The sequence below is a fragment of the Choloepus didactylus genome, chromosome 19, assembly GCF_015220235.1.
Source record: "Choloepus didactylus isolate mChoDid1 chromosome 19, mChoDid1.pri, whole genome shotgun sequence".
In the NCBI taxonomy this organism is placed as follows: Eukaryota; Metazoa; Chordata; class Mammalia; order Pilosa; family Megalonychidae; genus Choloepus; species Choloepus didactylus.
Window position 1 is genome coordinate 35,167,583 of NC_051325.1, and position 18,421 is coordinate 35,186,003.

At 47.4% G+C, this 18,421-nt stretch overlaps 1 protein-coding gene and 1 pseudogene across 4 annotated transcripts in view; one reads left to right on the forward strand and one right to left on the reverse strand.

Annotated features, from left to right (window-relative positions):
• Positions 1-4,869: 4,869 nt before the first annotated feature.
• LOC119515714 lies at positions 4,870-6,194 on the forward strand (annotated as a pseudogene).
• Positions 6,195-8,584: 2,390 nt separating this feature from the next.
• The window catches only part of BCL2L1 (BCL2 like 1), a 49,139-nt gene continuing 39,302 nt past the window's right edge, over positions 8,585-18,421 (reverse strand). For 3 of the 4 annotated variants that reach the window (XM_037811286.1, XM_037811285.1, XM_037811284.1), the window contains exon 3: positions 10,046-10,183. In XM_037811286.1, coding sequence (XP_037667214.1) covers positions 10,046-10,183 — 138 coding nt within the window. Of the gene's footprint in view, positions 10,184-18,421 lie in introns of all 4 variants that reach the window. The other variant, XM_037811287.1, reaches the window with a different exon arrangement.

The following is an 18,421-nucleotide window of genomic DNA, read 5'->3' on the forward strand; positions in this document are numbered from 1 at the left end:
CAATGGTCTTTAAAACCTAGGCTCTGAACTATACACTGAAAACTTCTCCCACATTCCACTGGCCACAGCCAGTCCCACAATGTTCCAAACTACCCCAAAAAGTAGTGGCATAAAACAATCATTTTATTATGTTCACGAATTCTGCAAGTCGGGAATTCAGGCAGGGCTCAGTGAGAACCACTTGCCTCTATTCTATAAGGTCTGAGGTCTGAGCTGGAAATACTCAAAGACTATGACCATAATCATCTGGAGGTGTCTGCACTCCCATATCTGATGTTGAAACTGGGCCTCTGCTGGGAACCCAGTTGAGTTGTCAGCTGACACATCTCCCTGTGGCATCCCCATGTAGTTTCTGCATGAGCTAGTTTGGGCTCCCTTTAAGTATGGTGGCTGGATTCCAAGAGTGCATGTCCCAAGAGAGCAAGGGGGAAGTGCATTTTGGTGTTCTAACTTCAGAAGACACATAGCATCACTTCCACCAAAAACTATGGGTTAAAATGATAATTATTTTGAGTCTTGGTATAGCTTTCTTTGGGTTTTTCCTCTTTGAGATTTGCTCTATTTCTGAACTGTAGTTTTATGCCTCTTGCCAAATTTGGGAAGTTTTCATCATTATTTCTTCAAGTAGTTTTCATGTCCCTCCCTCTTTCTCCTCTCTTTCCAGAACTCTGATATCAATATTATAACTTTTGTTATAGTCCCTCAGGTCTTTGATGCTCTGTTTATTTTTTTTTCAGTTTATTTTCTCTCTGTTGCTCAGATTGAGAATTTCTATTGTTGTATCTTCCAGTTCACTTTCTTTCCTCTGTTCTCTCTGCTGTTGAACCAATCTGTTGAGTTTTGAACTTCAGTTGTTGTATTTTTCAGCTTGCATGTTTCCATTTTATTCTTTTTATACTTTCTGTTTCTTTGCTGAGACTTTTGACTACTTTTCAGAGGTTTTCTGTTTTTTCATTTGTTTCAAGTGTGTTCATAACTGCTCAATGAAACATTGTCATCACGGCTGCTTTGTACTCCTTGTCAAATAATTATAAAATCTGTCGTCTTAGTTCGGTATTTATTGATTGTCTTTTTTTCATTCGGTTTGAGATCTTTCTGGTTCTTGATGATGAGTGATTTTGTATTGTAACCTGAATATTGTTGTATTATATGAGGAGACCCTGGATCTTATTTAAACCTTTTGTTTTCATAAGGCTTTTCCTGACACTTCTCTAGCAAGGGAATTGGTAGGGGTGCTGCCTCATTACTACCAGGTGAAGGTAGAAGTCCAGGTACAACACTTGGCCTCTGTTGACACCCAAGGTGGGGGAGCTCCTCATTACTGTTGGGTGGAGATGTGAATTCCAGCTCCCAGATGGTCTCCACTGACACTATGATGGGGATGGTTCCATTATCACCGGGCAGTGGTGAACATCCTGACTCTCCACAAGGCATTTTCTGACACCATCCCAGTGGGGAGATGAAGGAGGGCCTGTTACTGCCAGGTGGGAAGGGTGGAATTCCAGGCTTTCCATGTTGTCTTCCTTGACATCAAAGAAGAGGGCTGATTACTGGCCAGCAGGAATGAAAGTCCTGGCTCTCTTCTTTGCCTTCTCGGACACTGCCCTACCCCAGTGGGATGTTGGGGCCCTCATTACAGACTCACAAGGGTGGAAGTATGGGTTCCCCATTTGACCATTGCTGATGTGGATGAGGCCACTGTTTTTCCTATGGTGTTTGGCTGGAATAGAGAGATTATTGTCTAAAAGTTTTCTGTCTTGCTCAGTTGTTCCTTTCCTGGTTCTTTGGCTAGAGAGTACAGGGTTTTGTTTTTTTTTTTTTAAATAGTCTTTGCCCATTGGCTTTTCCAGATTGCCAGCTTCTTTGGCTCCAATTCTGGGACACAGGAGGCAAAAAGAAAATCCAGGAAATTTACCATTGTGTCATTTCGTAGGTTCTGAGGTCCCTAGCCAGTCTGCCTTCTCTCCATCTTTCAGAATCTTCTTGTTTCATATCTAATGTCCATGATTTTTAGTTGTACTTATTCAGAGAAATAGGGAAATGTATATCCCTTCCATTTTCCCAGAAGTGGAAGTTGGTGGTTTATCTAAGTCTTAAATCTCTCTTTTTTAAAAAATTAATTTTTAAACTTTATGACAGCTTTATTGAGATCCAATTCACATGGCATACAATTCACCTATTGTATAAAATCAATGGTTTTAGTATTTCATAGAATTGTGCAACTATTACCACAATCAATTTTAGAACATTTTCATCACTCCAAAAAGAAACTCCCCAAATGCTTATTTTTTCATGGTAAACAACAGCAATAAAAAAGGACACGAATTTGTTTCTACTGTATTATCACAACTGCATTAATAACACTGGAAGAATATATGTCAAAATGTTAACAGTATTTCAATGGTGGAACTCTGACTTTTTTCTTATTTCTATCATTCATATTTTTAAAGACCTTAAACCTCTTGTAATCCATAATCTCCCTCACTCTCTCTCCCTTTCCCCCTTGCATTTACTTTGAAGAAATGGGGTCATTTGTCCTGAGGAGTTTCCCAAACTCTGCCTTTTGTTGATTGCCTGCTCATGTGTCATTTATTGTGTCATCCCTGTCTCCTGTATTTTTTATATAGGGTGCAGTGGTTAGATTTAAAGGCTTGATCAGATTCATATTTAATGTTTTGGCAAGAATATTTCATGGGTAGTGCTGTGTTCTTTTTCCGGGAGACACAGGATGCCTGGTTGTCTTCATGTACTATTAGCAGCCTTCATTTGTCATTGCATCCATTCATTAACTTAAAAGTACAGATGGCTTTCAAATATATTAAATGATGCCAACCCCAATTAGAGTTTAAAAATGAAATTTTAAACCATGAGATAAAAGAAAAAGGCCCGGAGAACCACTGGAGGAGTTTGTTTCCAGATACCCAGGGAGCTTGACACAAAGCCCAGGTGAGTCTGATTCTCCCTTTTAGGGATAGTCATCTATTTGCAGGGGAATGTCCTGGCCACACAAATGGTTTGCAAATTAGGGCCTCATTATTATTTTTTATTTACTATTATTTTTACAATGCAACAGGAGAGGGAACAATTTTTTGTTATTGTTGTTTGTTTTTTATATCAGTACAATTGAGCCATGCCTTTCCAGTGAGGGGCTGGTTACTTACCACTCAGCAACAAGTTTACAAGCCATCTTGTTGGTTAGGTCACTGTGTTATATTTACAGTCTTTTGTTTTTCTTTTTTTAATTGGTGAAATTGTGGGTTTACAGAATAATCAAGCAGAAAATACAGGATTCCCATATACCATCCTATTATGAACACCTTGCACTGATGTGGAACATTTGTTACAATTGTACTATTAACTATAGTCCATGATTTAACGTAGGTTTCACTGTGTTGTGCAGGTCCATGGATTTTTTAAAAAATTTTATTCTAGTAAACATATATACAACCTAATAGTTCCCCTTTTCACCACTTTCAAATATATAATTCATTGCTGTTAATTACATTTACAGTGTTGTGCTACCATCACCACCATCCACTACCAAAATTTCTCCATCATCCCAAATAGAAACTCTGCACATTTTAAGGCTTAACTCCCTATTCTCTATCCCCACCCTGTCCCCTGGTAACCCATATTCTAGATTCTGACTCTTTGAATTTGCTTATTCTAATTGTTTCATATCAGTGACATCAGACAATATTTGTCCTTTTCTGCCTGGCTTATTTCTCTCAGCATGATGTCTTCCAGGTTCATCCATATTGCCACATGTATCAGAACTTCATTCCTTTTTATAATTGAATAATATTCCATTGCATATATATACCACATTTTATCTATACATTCATTTATCAGTTGATGGACACTTGGGTTGCTTTTGGCAATTGTGAATAATGCCGCTATGAACATAGGTGTGCAAATATCTATTTGAGTCCCTGCTTTCAATTATACACTTTTTTATTTTATTTCCAGAAAACATTTTTGTTACTTTATGTCCATGCTCTCAGTACCTTAGTGTTTGAAGAATGACTTGCTCAAGTTTTAAGATTGACTTGTTAAAATTTGTAGAAGAGCCATGTACATTTTGTAGGAATTCGTAAGACTCTTTATAATGGAATTGTTCAAGCTAATTATTCATGCTTGAACCTACTGAAATGGGATGGTTTATTTTTATATCATATATTTTATTATATTTTTATTAATCTTATATATTTTTTATTGTTTTCAAAACAATGAATTACATTGTTCCTAATATTGAGTCAACCTTGTTTACCTGAAGTAAATCCTACTTTGTTATGATGCATTATTTTCTTAATATGTTGTTAGAATCAATTTGTTAATATTGTATTTAGAACTTTGGCATGCATGTTTATAAGTAATATTGACTGGCTTAGGATTCCCTTCCCCTTCTATCTTCCCCTCCTTTTTCCCTTCCTTCCTTTCTTCTGCTCACCATTATTTTAAAATACCTAAAATGAAAAGTTCATTTGGATTTAAAATCCACTTGATTACAAGAAATGTCAACTTATATTTGCCAATTAAAGAAAGGGAGGAACAATTAGAATGTTTAAATATGATTTCAATGGTAAGACTTGGGATGATTTACAATTTCTTTTTATCACCTACTTGAGTTTACCAAGTGACTTGTCAATGCTGGCTACCAAGAATTTGAAGACATCATCATTGATAAGCCCTGATCAGAAACTGTGTGACCCGTTTCTATCCTGAAACCTCTGCTGTAATTGAGAAGTGGTGTTCAGGCGGGCGGCAGAGGAACAGCTGTTGCTCTGCGGTAGCTTCTGGTCCCGGCTCATTGGGGACTCCCGAGTTTTGCTTCTCCCCACTGAACTGCTGCCTGGTGGAGAGGAGGCCATGGCGCTCTGAGTCACCAGCATCACGGAAATGAACGCTGGAAGTAAGACCAAGAACAGTACAGCAGGCACAGAGGGGGCACCGCCTGTGACCACTGCCGCAGCCTCCAGGCGGGGGCTGAGGCCAAGAGCAGCTCTTGGTGACCTTCGTAACAAAGTGACCAGCCACGGGTCAGAATGCCTCTGAGAAAGGAAGCAAAAACTTCAGCTGCTGGAAGTTACTGCTGAGGAACTACCCAAACACCTGGAAAACGCGCCTTTGCCTGTGCCTGTGTCTGTGTTAGAGCCAGAACCAGAACCAGAACAAGAACCAGAGCCTGTTAAAGAAGAAAAGCTTTCACCTGAGCCTGTTTTGGCAGCTAACAACCTCTCCAAGCCCGATGGAAACATCTCGATGTACCCTGCAGAAGATTATCTGTGTCAGGCTTTCTCTGATGTAATTCTTGCAGTACATGATGTGGATGCAGAAGGTGGAGCTGCACTACAAAACATTTGTAGTGATATGTGAAAGATATCTATGTTTATCTGAGACTACTTGAGGAAGAGTAAGCAGGCAGACCAAAATACGTATTGGGTGGGGAAGTCACAAAACGTGCGAGCCATCCTAATTGGCTAGTGCAGGTTCAAATGAAATTCAGGTTGCTGTAGGAGACTCTGGTAGCTTGGTTCATCTCGAATTATTGTGTGCCCAAAAAGACGTTGCAGCTAGTTGGTGTCACTGCACGTTTACTGCGAGCAAATATGAAGAAATGTACCCTCCAGAAACTGGCAACTTTGTCTTTGTGACTGATCACACTTATACTAAGCACCAGACCAGACGGATGGAAATGAAAAATCCAAGAGCTTTAAACTTTGGTCTGGGTTGCCCTCCATCCCAGCACTTCCTTTGGAGACCATCCAGGATTGGAGAGGTTTATGATGAGCAACATACTTTGGCAAAATAGTTGAGGGAACTATGTTGAACTACGACATGATGTACTTCCCTCCTTCTCAGGTTGCAGCAGGAGCTTTTTGCTTGGCTCTGAAAATGGATAATGGTGAATGGACACGAGCTTACAGCATTGCCTGTCATAGACTGAAGAATCTCTTCTTCCTGTTATGCAGCACCTGGCTAAGAAGATAGTCAGGGTGGATAGTGGGCTTACAAAGCATGTGACTATCAGAACAAGTATGCCATGTCTAAGCATGCTAAGATCACTCTAGCATACCTGAATTCTGCACAAAGGTGAAACTTGTGAACTTGAGCTGGTGTACTTTAATATCTGCAGACAAAATTGGCACTATGTGCTGTCTGTAAAAAAAAAAAAAGAAAAAGTTGTGATTCACAGGAGCAAGATCAAGTTTCTCAAGTGTTAGTTTGAATTCATTTTATTTGGGTGTTTGAATTAAAGTTTAGAATTCATATCTTCCCTACCCATTGTACTTCATTTTTCTTATCATAAATTTATAAAGATACAAAATGATTTTTTCCCCAAGACCCATGTAGACAGTCTTCCAGCTTTCCCTCAGTGTGCAATTCCAGTATTTTATGTGTGTGCTGTGACACGTATAAGGTGGAGATCACTGAGTTAGCAGTCTGGTTGAAAATGCTGTGGAATACTACACAGCCAGAAAAAAGTAAAATAGTTGATACTTGTTGAAGCTGCACAATGAATACATGAGGGTTTAAACACTATTTTTTTAATTTTTATATTTGAAATTTCCCATAATAAATAAGTTTTTGAAAAGTGAGGAAACTATGTATGTATGAAGACGGAAACGTCTATAAGATATATTTTAATAGTATGCCAGCTGCAACGTCTAATATGCCACCACTTGTATAAAGAAGGGGAGGTTCGAAATATATTTAAATCCGTGTATTTGCCTGTATGTGAAAAGACGTTTCTGGAAGGATATCGAAAATCTGGGGAAGGGACCCGAGTAGCTAGAGTCGGAGGAGGGGTGGGTGGGAGGCTGGAGACTTCAGTGTTGAACTGAAGAGAATGGCGACCTTGAGCCTTGGGAGAGCCGGGGCGAGCTCTGAATCCGGTTGGAAGTGTAGAGATCCTGGTGAGCAGGGCAGAGGACCCGAGCATCCCGGGGAAAGCAGAGACGCCTGCGTGGCGTGAGGGGTGGCTTTCAGGTTGCATCCCCCGCACGGCCACCAGGAGGCAGTCAAACCCGCTCCTGAAGGCGGGCGGGGCGGAGCGCCCGAAGCGGGAACCGCCTCAAGGCGGGTCCCCCAACCGGAGCTACCGCCCCTGGAATCCTTGACCGCGTTCCTCGACCCCTCCCGGACCTCGGGAGGGAGCTACGTGGAACTCCGCAAGTAAGCACCTTCTCGCCCTTCCTGGGGAGCTTGCCCGACGCGGGGTCATCCCGGCCCCGCCCTCCGTCAACACTCAGTCCTCCCTCAAGCTGTTATCTCATTCAATCATGAGCACAATCGCGTGGGACGCGTACTATTATAATTCCCATTTTATAGAGGGGAAAGCCGGGGTGGAGGGTGAGGGTGGAGGAACACGTAGAGGTTAGGTAACTTGCCCAAGGTCATAAGACCGGAAATGGTGATCCAGGATACACACTTAGACTCAACCAGCACGCTAACCCAACTATGGCTTCCTCTGAAGAAGGAGGAGTTTCTTCTCTGCTCCCCCTCCAGGACCTTTTCCACACAACTGCCAGAAGGAGCTTTGGGAGCTCTAAGGGGGCATATCACTCCCTAACTTAAATCCTTCCTCTGGCTGTCTGCTGCCCTCAGGACCAAGATCAGCCCTCTATCCCCACCCACCTCTTTGGCAACATCTGTTGACCCAGGAGCCCCCCCACCCTCAGTTCCAGATACCAACTTTCCTTCAGCCTGACGAAGACTCCTTTCCTCTTGGCTCAAAGACTTTTCACTATTTTGCCAGGACCACTGATCCTGTCCCTTCTTTCAGGTAACTATCACGTACTCTTGTAGTCCTGGCTGCCATGCCACTTCCTTCAGGAAGTCTTCCCAGATTCCTAACTCCCAGACAAACTCAGGTCCCATATTAAATGCTTTTGGGGCACCATGAGCCCCTTGGGTTGCACTGGCCTAGACATGTGCTTCATTTTTGTAATTATAATGGCATTACTAAACCAAAAACCTGAATCATCCTTGACTCCTTTTTCTCTAGAGCCCTCTCTAATTCATTAGGAAATCCTGCTGGATCTGCCTTAAAATGTGATCTCAGATCTGGCCCCTCCCCTTCCCCACTAAGTCCTTCATGCCTTGCCAGAAGACTGCTTCCTGGAAGTCGTCCTGTTTCTGCCTTTGCCCCCCAACAGCCAGAGTGATCATGATGTTTGTTTCCTCCACTAAAATGGAAGCTCCACAAAGGCAAGAGCGCTGTTTTTTTTCTCCCCCAGTGCCTAGGACTGTTTCTATGCAGAGCCAGCTCAGTAAACACCGGCCAGTGGCTATCTGAATAATGTTTCTCTTACTAGAATGTCAGCTCCGGAGGGCAGGGACGGGTCTGTCCTGTTCACACTGTAGCCCAGCACCCAAGCACAGTGCCTGGAACACAGCAGTTGCTCAACAGAATCCCCAAGTACAAGTGGAGAAATTCAGGCCTGGAGCAGGGAAGGGATTTGCCCCGAGTCCTACCCTGAGGCAGTAGAGCCAACACCAGTACCCAGCTCCCTGCAGACTCTGCTGGCCAAGCAGCCCCTCCTCCCCCCATCCCAGAGCACAAAAGAGCCCAGACCCTTTGTTCACTGAGTCAACACAGTTTATTACTGAACTGCACTTTCACCTTCACACAGACTATTTCAAGGAGCTGGAACAAGTGTGGGGCAGGGTGGGGGAAGGGACAGGTGGCCCTCAGGAGCCAGGACCCCCAGCCGGCTTCCCTGGGCCAGGGCAGGGGAGGGAGCGTCAGGCCGTCCGATCTCTGGGCACCAGCTCTCCACGTGCACGCGCACAGCAAGCCAGCAGCTCCGCACACATAAATTACAGACACGCTTAACAAAAATAGTATATCATCTTCACAAGGATTAAAAACTAGTCTTGAATATGTACAGCAGAGAGCTGGGGGAGGCCAGGGCTGGGCCAGGACCCCCAGGGATGACACAGGCCATAGGTGGAGCAGAGGAGAGAGGGAGGCCTGAAGTGGGCCACTCTGGCCTTGGCAGCACGGCTGACCAGGCTGAATGCAGGTGGGGCTCAAATCTGACCCGCCAGGCAGGACTGGTGAGCTCCAGCCAGCCCTACCCTCACCCTGTGCACCAAACTCCCCTTCTTACCCTTCCTGCCTGAGGTAGGGAAGACCCTAGCTGCTCTCTGCACCTCCCCTTCACCTCTGGGCCAAAGCCCCTGAACCCTTGGGCCCCATGGGCACTGGTCCAAGGCAAAGATGCCACAGGCTGATCTCCTTGCAGGAAGTGAGGCAGCTGAGGCCATAAACAGCTCTGGGGCACCTGTCTTGGGCCCAGTTGGTCCCTCAGTTATGGTCATGGGAGTGAGGAGAGGGGAAGGGACTGGGAGTGGTAATAAACTGCAAGGCCCCCCCTTGCTTTGGCAAGGGGTGCTTCCTGCAGTTCCAGGGCCTCCCTCCCCCAGGAGGGGGTCCTTGGGATGGTTTGATGGCTTTGGCCAGGCTAGAGGTGGAGAGGGGGTCCTGGTCCTTGCCTCATTATCCCAAGTAGCCTGAATCCCTAATTAGTCAAAAGTGGCCCCTAGGTGGCTCTTGGAAATGGGGATGGAAGGAAGGGGAACCCAGGTCCAGAATGGGATGGGAAATGATCAATTCTGAGGCCACAAACATCAAAACAAAGGCAATCTAGTCTCTCTTTCTGGGGAAGAGGTGCAGAAAACTTGCTAGCTCCCAGGCAGGAAATACTCTCAGAGAAGCTAAGGGGTAAGGGTCTCACCAGTCAGGCAAGGCCCTCCTGCCCCCAGCCACAAACTCCCCCACACCCGCCAGCTTCTGTGGGGCAGATGTTGGAAAAACTTTGTGGGTTTTGAGGCCAGGAGAACTGAGATGTGGGGATAGGTGGCTCTCACAGAAGAGTGGCAGGTTCTGGAAAACTAGTTGGGGGGGACCAGGTATAGCCCAACCCTGTGGTGGGTGGTTGGGCGTGGGCTGCATGTAGTGGTTCTCCTGGTGGCAATGGTGGCTGGATGTTAGGTGCAGGGTCGGGGGAGGAAGGGTGAGTGGGTGGTCAGTGTCTGGTCATTTCCGACTAAAGAGCGAGCCCAGCAGAACCACACCAGCCACAGTCATGCCCGTCAGGAACCAGCGGTTGAAGCGCTCTTGGCCCTTCCGGCTCTCGGCTGCTGCATTATTCCCGTAGAGTTCCACGAAAGTGTCCTGCAGGGAGAGAGAAGGGGAAATGCTGTTGGAGTCCTCTGACAGCAATGCAGTAGGGTGGGTAAAGGGGGCCATCAGTATGCAATGGCCTTGGCAATTGGAAAAACTGTACCATCAATACCCACTCGTGCCAGATAAAGGGTTAAGGGCTGCCCTCTTTCTTGACCCACAGCTGGGGATGACCACCCCATTTTATTGCTGAGAAACAAGTATAGAAAGGGACAGAGTCTTGTTCAAGGTCAGACAGCTAGGAAGTGGCTTACTCACTGCAGAAACCCGAGGTGAGGAAGAGATTGGCAGGATCAGGGAACTGACAGAAGGCAGGTGACTGAAGCAGAGGCAGGAGGGGACAGGGAGGTGGAAGATGAAGCCTAGAAACTATGAGAAGAGCTTAGAGTTGAGGCTGAGAGTTGTGGCCCTGATGTGCTAGAGGGAAGGGGAAGGGATAGGGATAAATTTCCAAGGGCAGAGTAGGTCTCTGGAAGCAGCCTATGACCAGGGCAGGCTGATGGGTGGAAAGCGCAGGGCAGAGTACAGAGTGTCGCAGCAATGCAGGACTGGGAGGCCTCCCTGATGGGTGTATGGGGAAGCCCTGTCCCTGCCCCCACCCCAGGGGGCCCGATTCTGGGCTCCCAAGGAGGTGAGTGGCAGCCCTCTGCCCTGAAGCTAGGTCAGGAGGGAAGCATGTGATAAAGGGAAGCAGAGGCTGTAGGCTAAATGACCCAGCCCAAGGCAGCCAGCCTGTGCCTAGGGAGAGGGAAGCTAGGAATGCCCTTTAATGAGTAAGCTTCGCACCCACTTTGTTCTTTAATTCTCCCGGCCACGTGGGCTGTCTCCCCGTTTTCAGACCAGGAAGCTGAGCCTCTGCAGGCTGAGGCACTTAATTAAGGTCACCCAGCTCTGTCAGTGATGGAAAAGGAATGCAAACTTGGTACCCCGCACCTAGCATAAGGGCTCAATATGTGTCTGTGGAGTGAATGGATCACTGGCTGGTTCCAAAGCCCCGATCTTGCCTCTATACAAGAGTTCCCACATACTGGGCTTGCACTGCCACCGGCCCCACCCAGCCAATTTCCCCTTGTGATACCTGCCTGGCCCCACTTCTAGTCTTGTCTGCCCCTCCCCATGCTAGTCCGTGCTCCATGCAAAGATTTTTAAAGACATAGATCAGATCATGGCACTCCTGTACTCAAAGTCCTCCAACAGCATTCCTCTGCGCTTGGAAGGCCAACGTCATTTATTTTCATATCCCTGGTTCCTAGCAGAGTGCCACGTGCACAGAGCTGACTTGACTGAAAGAATCCTCAACATTCATTAAGCCATTGGGGGGGAGCAGTGACACATAAGCCAGAGTCCTTACAACAAAGCTTAAAATCTAGTTGGGGGAAAGGATGCAAGGGAAAACAGGCAGATGGGGAAAGACCCTCTATTGGTACCACATCGCCTCCTGCTCTCAACACTCCCCCCCCCACCCCGCCAAGGCTGCCCCTCACACTTGGAATAAAATCCTCACTCTTACCACGCACAACACACAGCCAGCACGGCCTGGGGTGCTCTGGCCTCCATCGCCTCTCTGTCCTTCTCCCCGCCTCCCCTCCTTGCACACTGCACTCCAGTCTCACTGGCCTTGGTTCTCCAAACTCTCGTGCCTTGGGAACTTGTTCCTGCTGCCTGGAGCACCTGCCCTCACTCCTCACTTCATTCATGACTTTCCTCAGAGACCCCTTCCCTGACCACTTCATCTAAAATAGTACCTGCTCTCCATTTCTCTCTGCCTGTCATCACTTTACTTTGCTTTACTTTTCTTTTCAGCAGCTTTCATAACTAGAGTCTATATTCTTGTGGTTTTTTAAAAATTTGTCTTTGGCACTAGATGTATCTTGATGAAGACACAGACTCTGTCTTGTTCTTATATATCTAGTGCCCAGAACAGTGTCTGGCACATAATTGGTGCTCAATAAAATACATGAGTAGAATGAATGCATTGAGTATCCACTAAGTGCCTGGCATTGTCATCCTATTTCATCTTCATCAGAATCCTGAGAGGTAGAGATTTGAGCCCCACTGACAGATGGAGGGACTGAGGTTCAGAGTAGGCAAAACCATGGCTGGGGTCACCCAGTTAACAAGTGGCAGAGCCAGGATTAGAACCCTGGAATGCCTGGCTCCAGAGTGACTGCTGCTACAGCAGGACACTTCCCTTACCTGGAGGGGGTGGAGTTGGTACCTGTCCTGTCAGTAAGTGCTAAAAGGATTCTGAGGAAAAGGGATGTGAGGCGGGGAGCTGAGGTGGGGCAGGATTGAGGTGGAGCCTTGGGTCTGGGGAGAGGAGGGAAGTGGCTGGAGTGGATATGCCTCCCTGACTCTTTCCCCTCCATCCTCATCAGCCTTAGAGTGTCTTGCCAGACAAGAAAATTCTTTTGGGAGGTTTAATTTTTCTGGTCCCGAGTGAAGCAGGCCCAGGTGGAGTCACAAAAAAGCCTTATCCCTGATGGGGAGAGTTCCAGGCTCTGGGGAGCATGGGAGAAGCAAGGCCACAGCCAGAAGATCCTGCTTATTGAAAGGGGCCAAATGTCCCACAAGAACCCAGGGACACTGGGGTTGAAGCCAAAGTGGGAGAGGCCTGGCTTCTTCGATGGGAACGTTCCTGAAGTAAATGTCTGGCAGCCGCAGGGAATTTTCGGCTCTGGGGCTGGGCTGGAGTAAACAGGCCCTGTCCTTGCAAGGGCACAAAGAACTCACTGTCCAGGAGCAGTCATTCCAGGGTGGAGGGAACATTCTCATTTCCGTGCTACAGAGAACAAGGCTCTACCCTGCCCCCAGCCCCCCTCCTGCATTTCTGGCCAGGACAACCTTCATCCCCAGGAGCTCCTTCTGGGGAGGGGGTGTGGGGATGGGCGTAGGATTTCCAAGGGACATGGATTCTGGGGATTGCTTTTGCAGAGAGAGTATGGGCAAAATGAGGCGTGCTGTTCCAGGGCGGGTGCCTGAGAGGCAGTGGTGTGGGTATATTTAGCCCATGGTTCACACGACACACTTGGAAACAAACACAGCCATTTTCTCAGTGGGCGGCTGCTCTGGATAAACAGGATTGCACAGCAGAGCGGCCTGGTCTGGAAAAGTAGAGATAAGCCTCCCCTGCTCCTAGGGTGGCTCTTGCTGGTGTTAGCCAGGCCCGGCCTGGTGGGCAGGGGGATGAGGTAAAAGGGTGGGTTTCAGTGACGTCTCTAATGTCACAGAGGTTTCCTGGAGACCCAGGTACAAGACCCTGTCCGCATCCTCAGTTTGGGTTAGAACAAAGTGGAGGAAGTTTCTCTTTGTAGCTGTGACCAGGGCCACTGGGAGCAGGCAATGGCTAATGACCTCCAAGACAGAGTCATGGATTCCTAGCCAGGCAGAGACCTCATGTCAGCAAGGCAATCCCCTGCCCATTCTACAATTTCATATAACCAGTTTGTGGGAGAGCTTGGACTGGAAAGCTGGGGCTCCTCACTTGGAATGGGAGCCCTTCAAAGTTGTGAGACAAGAACCAGAGTCCCAGGAGAAGCCAATGCTGGGGACCGTGTTGAATGTTTTGGAGCCTCTAAAAATCTGAGCCACACACACCTAGAGGTGGAGGTGCCCTGCCCTCCATTCTCCAGAGTGCTTCCTGCCTGCTTTGAGGTCTCCTGTTCCAAGAAGCCTTCCCTGCCCACCACTCCTCCAACTCTGGGATGAATGTTTTGTGCTTCCAGGGTCCCTGGATTTTCATTCATATCATAAATATTTACTGAGCACCTGCTATGCTCCAAGCCTGGCTCTACAGATACAGCAGTGAACAAGATAAACAAGGCCCCTGCTTTCATGGAGCTCATGTTCTAGTCCATGCATTCTCATCAGGAGTGGTATCACCTCTGATGGGGCAAAAACTGTTTTTTGGGGGAAAGCAAAAAAATATTTTGGATATTATAGTGGTTTGTACTATCCACTATGGCCTCAGGGCCACATAGGCACACACCATAGCAATGGTATTCAAAGTTCATGGGGACAGTTTAAAAGGCTCCTTGGGGGGGGAGGTGATGAGGAAAAAAAGGTTAAGAAACACTGTTCTAGTCGAAAGCAGAAAGAGGATAATAAAAAACAAGACAATTTCAGAGGTGATGGGGTTTTCAAGAAAATAAGTCATGAGGAGATGAAAAAGAATAAATGGGGGACTGTAGGAATGGTCAGGGAAGGCCTCTTGGAGGAAGTGAGGTCTGAGCTGAGGCCTCCATGACAAGAAAGCAGCGGCTATGGGAGGATCAGAGATGTGAGGCGAGCACATGCTCCAGCAGAGGGAACAAGTGTAAAGGCCCTGAGTCAGGAAGGAGAGGTGAGCGTCCCTAGACTGAAGTCCTCTTCTGTCTGCACACTGAGCTTCCCCATCAGTCTGGGGGCTCAGTGCAGGCAGGGCTGAGTTGGACCCAGGTCTGAAGGCTGGGGATCACCCAGACCCGCAGAGGCTGACTTCAGCCCCATCTCTGCCCAGAGGTAGCCCAAACAAAAAACATGCCGATTGTCCTGCCGCAGCCTATGATGCTGTGAGAAGTCAGGGGAAAGGTGACAAGACAATGTCCTGCGGAAGGGTCAGCTGACCACCCACCCTGCTGGGGGCTGAAGTCCCTGCTTGAGTCTGATCAGTCCTCCGATTTTTATCCTCTCCTCTCTCACCTTCCCATATTTCCTTGCCTCTTGTTAGCAGTGTGACTTTGAGCAGGTTACGTCACCTCTCTGGCCCATAGTATCCTCAATTGTTAAGTAATAATAATAATTGTTATTTTGGCAGGTGACCCTTCTTGAACTTAAATGTTTTACCTGTGCTGGGCACTGAGCTAAAGCACTTTACCCTGATCAGGCCATACTCCCCTATAATATGTACAACAATAATTCAAGTGGTTATTTTTTGTCTTGTCTCCCTGACTAGAGTGTGTGCATTTTGTCACTGTATCTCCAGAATCTTGGTGCTGTAGCTGAAACACAGCAGCTGCCATTTTAAACAAATCTACTTTAAATAAACAAATAATTTCATTTAATCCTCCTAACATTTATCTAAAATAGCCCCATTTTACAGATGTGAAAATGGAGGCTTCAGAATTTATTCAAGATCCCCTTCTAGGAAGTAGTGGGATTAAGATTAGTCTGGGTTCTGGCCTCTCACCCATTCCAATGTTGATCCTGCCCTCTCAGTCCTTGCTAGCTCTTCTCACAGAAGTTTGACCTCTTTAGCAGCAGCAGCAGCAGCAGCAGCAGCAGCAGCAGCAGCAGCAGCAGCAGCAGCAGCAGCAGCAGCTGATATTTACTGAGCCCTTATCTGCAGGGCACTGTTCTGGGCCCTTTTTGTGGATTAGTTCATTTAACTGTTTCCATGCTCTGTGGGGTGGGTACTTTTGTTAGCTCATCATAGAGATGATAGATCTGAGGCCCAGACAAGTCAGGACATGACTTGTCCAAGGTCACAGAGTGAACTGGTGCCCTGGCTGGGTTGCCAAGACCCACAATGTGCCTCCTGCCCTCACTCCTCGCCTCGATGCAGCACTCTGCTTGGCTTCAAAGGGACAATACTTCTTGAGCCCCATCATGGGTCAGGTGCACGTACTTCTGTGACTGAAGGAGGTCCTCACACTAACCCCAGGTAAACTGAGGTGCAAGAGATACCAAGAGACATGCCCAAAATGAGTAGGTGGTGAAGCCAGTTTCAAGTCCCAGCAATATGGGCAGCAAAGCCATATCCTGGGCCAGAGCTACAGCCCTGGTCCCTCCAGGAGGGGAAGGTGGCCTGAGGCCACCAGCTGAATGAATGCACTCTGGCCCCCAGCCAGCTGAGGGGAACTGGATGTCACAGGAAAAGGATGTGACGAAGACCAGGAGGGAAAGTGAAACCCTTCCGTCCTGGCTTCAGTGGAGAACAAGCACCAGTGCCAGACGGCCTTTCCTTCCTCTTGGGTGACTGTGGAGGGGCCAGGCCCACCACTTCCTTCCTGCTGGGTTATTTTGGGAAAGAGGTAGGTGGAGAAAAGGAAGGGGCTCCTAGCGGCCCAGGGAAAGTGCCAGGGACATCAGGACTGTACCTTGCCCTAGCCTCATCATGGTCCTGTACAGGCAGGCCATGAGTCACTAGCAGAGTCATTTTCTGCTCTTGGCCTCAGTTTCCCTGAGAGAGAGGCTGATAAATGCCTGCTGAATTTGTTAGTAGATCCCTGGGAGATGGCAGGAAGGGGGATGGGGCAAATGGAGAGGCCTTATCACTCTCCTAGCAGGGAGCTGCAGGCGGCAACTCGGAAGAAGAAGTGAGGTTTGTGGTTGAAATCCACTTCCTTTGGCTTTCCCGAGGGAGCTGTTGGCCTGGAAGTGGATGACTAGGAGAAGCAGCTCAGGCAGGCAGGAGCAAAGAGATGGGAGGGCAGACTGCACAGGGATCAACACCTCAGTCCAGCCAGCCAGCTGTGGCTGGAGCCATAGCAAACCTCTTTACTTCTGAGCCTCAGTTTCTTGTTTTGACCTCATAAGGAAGTGATTTAGATCAGGGGGTGAAAGCACTTGGTAGAAACAAGCTGACATAAAGGCTCAAGCTATCTGGACTTTAGGGAATATTTCGAGGCACCTCACAGCTAACTTTGTGGTCATCTTCCTCTAACTCTGCCCCTGGCAGCTGCCAGCCTCTCCTTACCCCCTCCCACCAACCCCCAACCATTAGTTCTAAGAAGCTAAGCCTGACAGATGTGCTCATTTCTCAGAAAAGGAAGTGGTTGTGTCAGGAGGAGATAACACCTCCGCTGGGGAATCGAGAAAGCTGTCAGGCCCAGAAGTGCAAGTGTGGGCTCCCCAGCTCAGAGCCAGGATCCTGGGCTTGGGGGCAGAGGGAACTAATTCGGAAGCACATTTGTTGGGGGCACAGATGCTCATTTGGACGCTAATGACCTCCTTTCCTCACAATGACAGTGATAAAGCAGCTGATATTTACCGAGCACTTGCCATGTACCAGGCACTGCACTAGGAACCCGGTGTCTATTAATTCACTGAATCCTCACAATAACCCCAAAAAGTGAGTGCTCTCTGGGTTACAGTTCAGGAAAACAGGTACAGAGAAGTCAAGTTGCTTTCGCAAGGTCACAGAGTTCATAAGTGACAGAGTCAGGATTTGAATCAAGGCAGTCTGGCTGCACAGCCCAAGCTCTTAACCACTCCTGGGCAGCTGCTACACATTATGTCTGCACATTCCCTGGGATTCTGAGGCTTCCCATCGTCTCAGCCCTTTCTCATCCCGTCCCTGGTGACTCCCTATTCTTTCACAAGTAGATGGCTACAGAACTCCTTCTCAATGTCCAGGATGACAAACCCATCCAACCTTGCATGTGTATTCAAGCTCACCCCTAACATCCCCATGTCACAGATGGGGTTCAGAAAGGTGGAATGCCAAGGTCACACCAGAGGGTCCAGACCCGTGGGAGTTCACAGTCATCTCTAGGGCACCTCTCACCCATCTATGGTTCTCTACTCACAGGCTTGTGATTAGGTCACTCTTCTCTGGGGCAGAGCATTCCCTCTTTGGACAGCACTCTTGGAAAACTTTTCCCTGTTGGGGAGCCAACGTCTCTCTCCCTCTGACTTCCCCCACCAGCTGACTTTAGTTCTGGTCCTCTCTCCTCTACTGCTCTCCTCCAACTCTATCCCAAGAGTTAGGACACGGGCAGAGGAGCCTTTGCCAGTCTTGCTCCAGGCCCTGGACCAGGTCCTCCTGCTCCTCTCAGTTTCCTCATTGTGAAATGGAAGTACTGGTCTGGGTGAGGTCAAGGCTAGTGACAAATTAACTTCTATTTCCCCTCCAAACTGGGCTGCCAAAACACAGAGGAGGCAGGTACAGGCTAAGTCTTACAGCTACATTAAGCTGTTTGGCTTTGGTCCTTATCTGTAAAATGGATTTAAAAAAAAGGTACTTATTTCAAAAGAATACTATGAGAACTAGAATACAGGTTACCAGGGCCAAGTAGGAAAAGAGGAATAGGGAGTTACTGTTTAATTGGAATGGAGTTTCTGTTTGGGGTGTTGGAAAAGTTTTAGGAATGGATGATGGGGATGGGGGCACAACTCTGTGTAAGTAATTAACACCACTGAACTGTATATGTGAAAAAAGAAAAAAGAGGAAATTTTAGGTTGTATATAAGTTACCGCACACACAAACCCAGAGAACTGCACAACACAATGTAAACAGTGAGCTAAAGT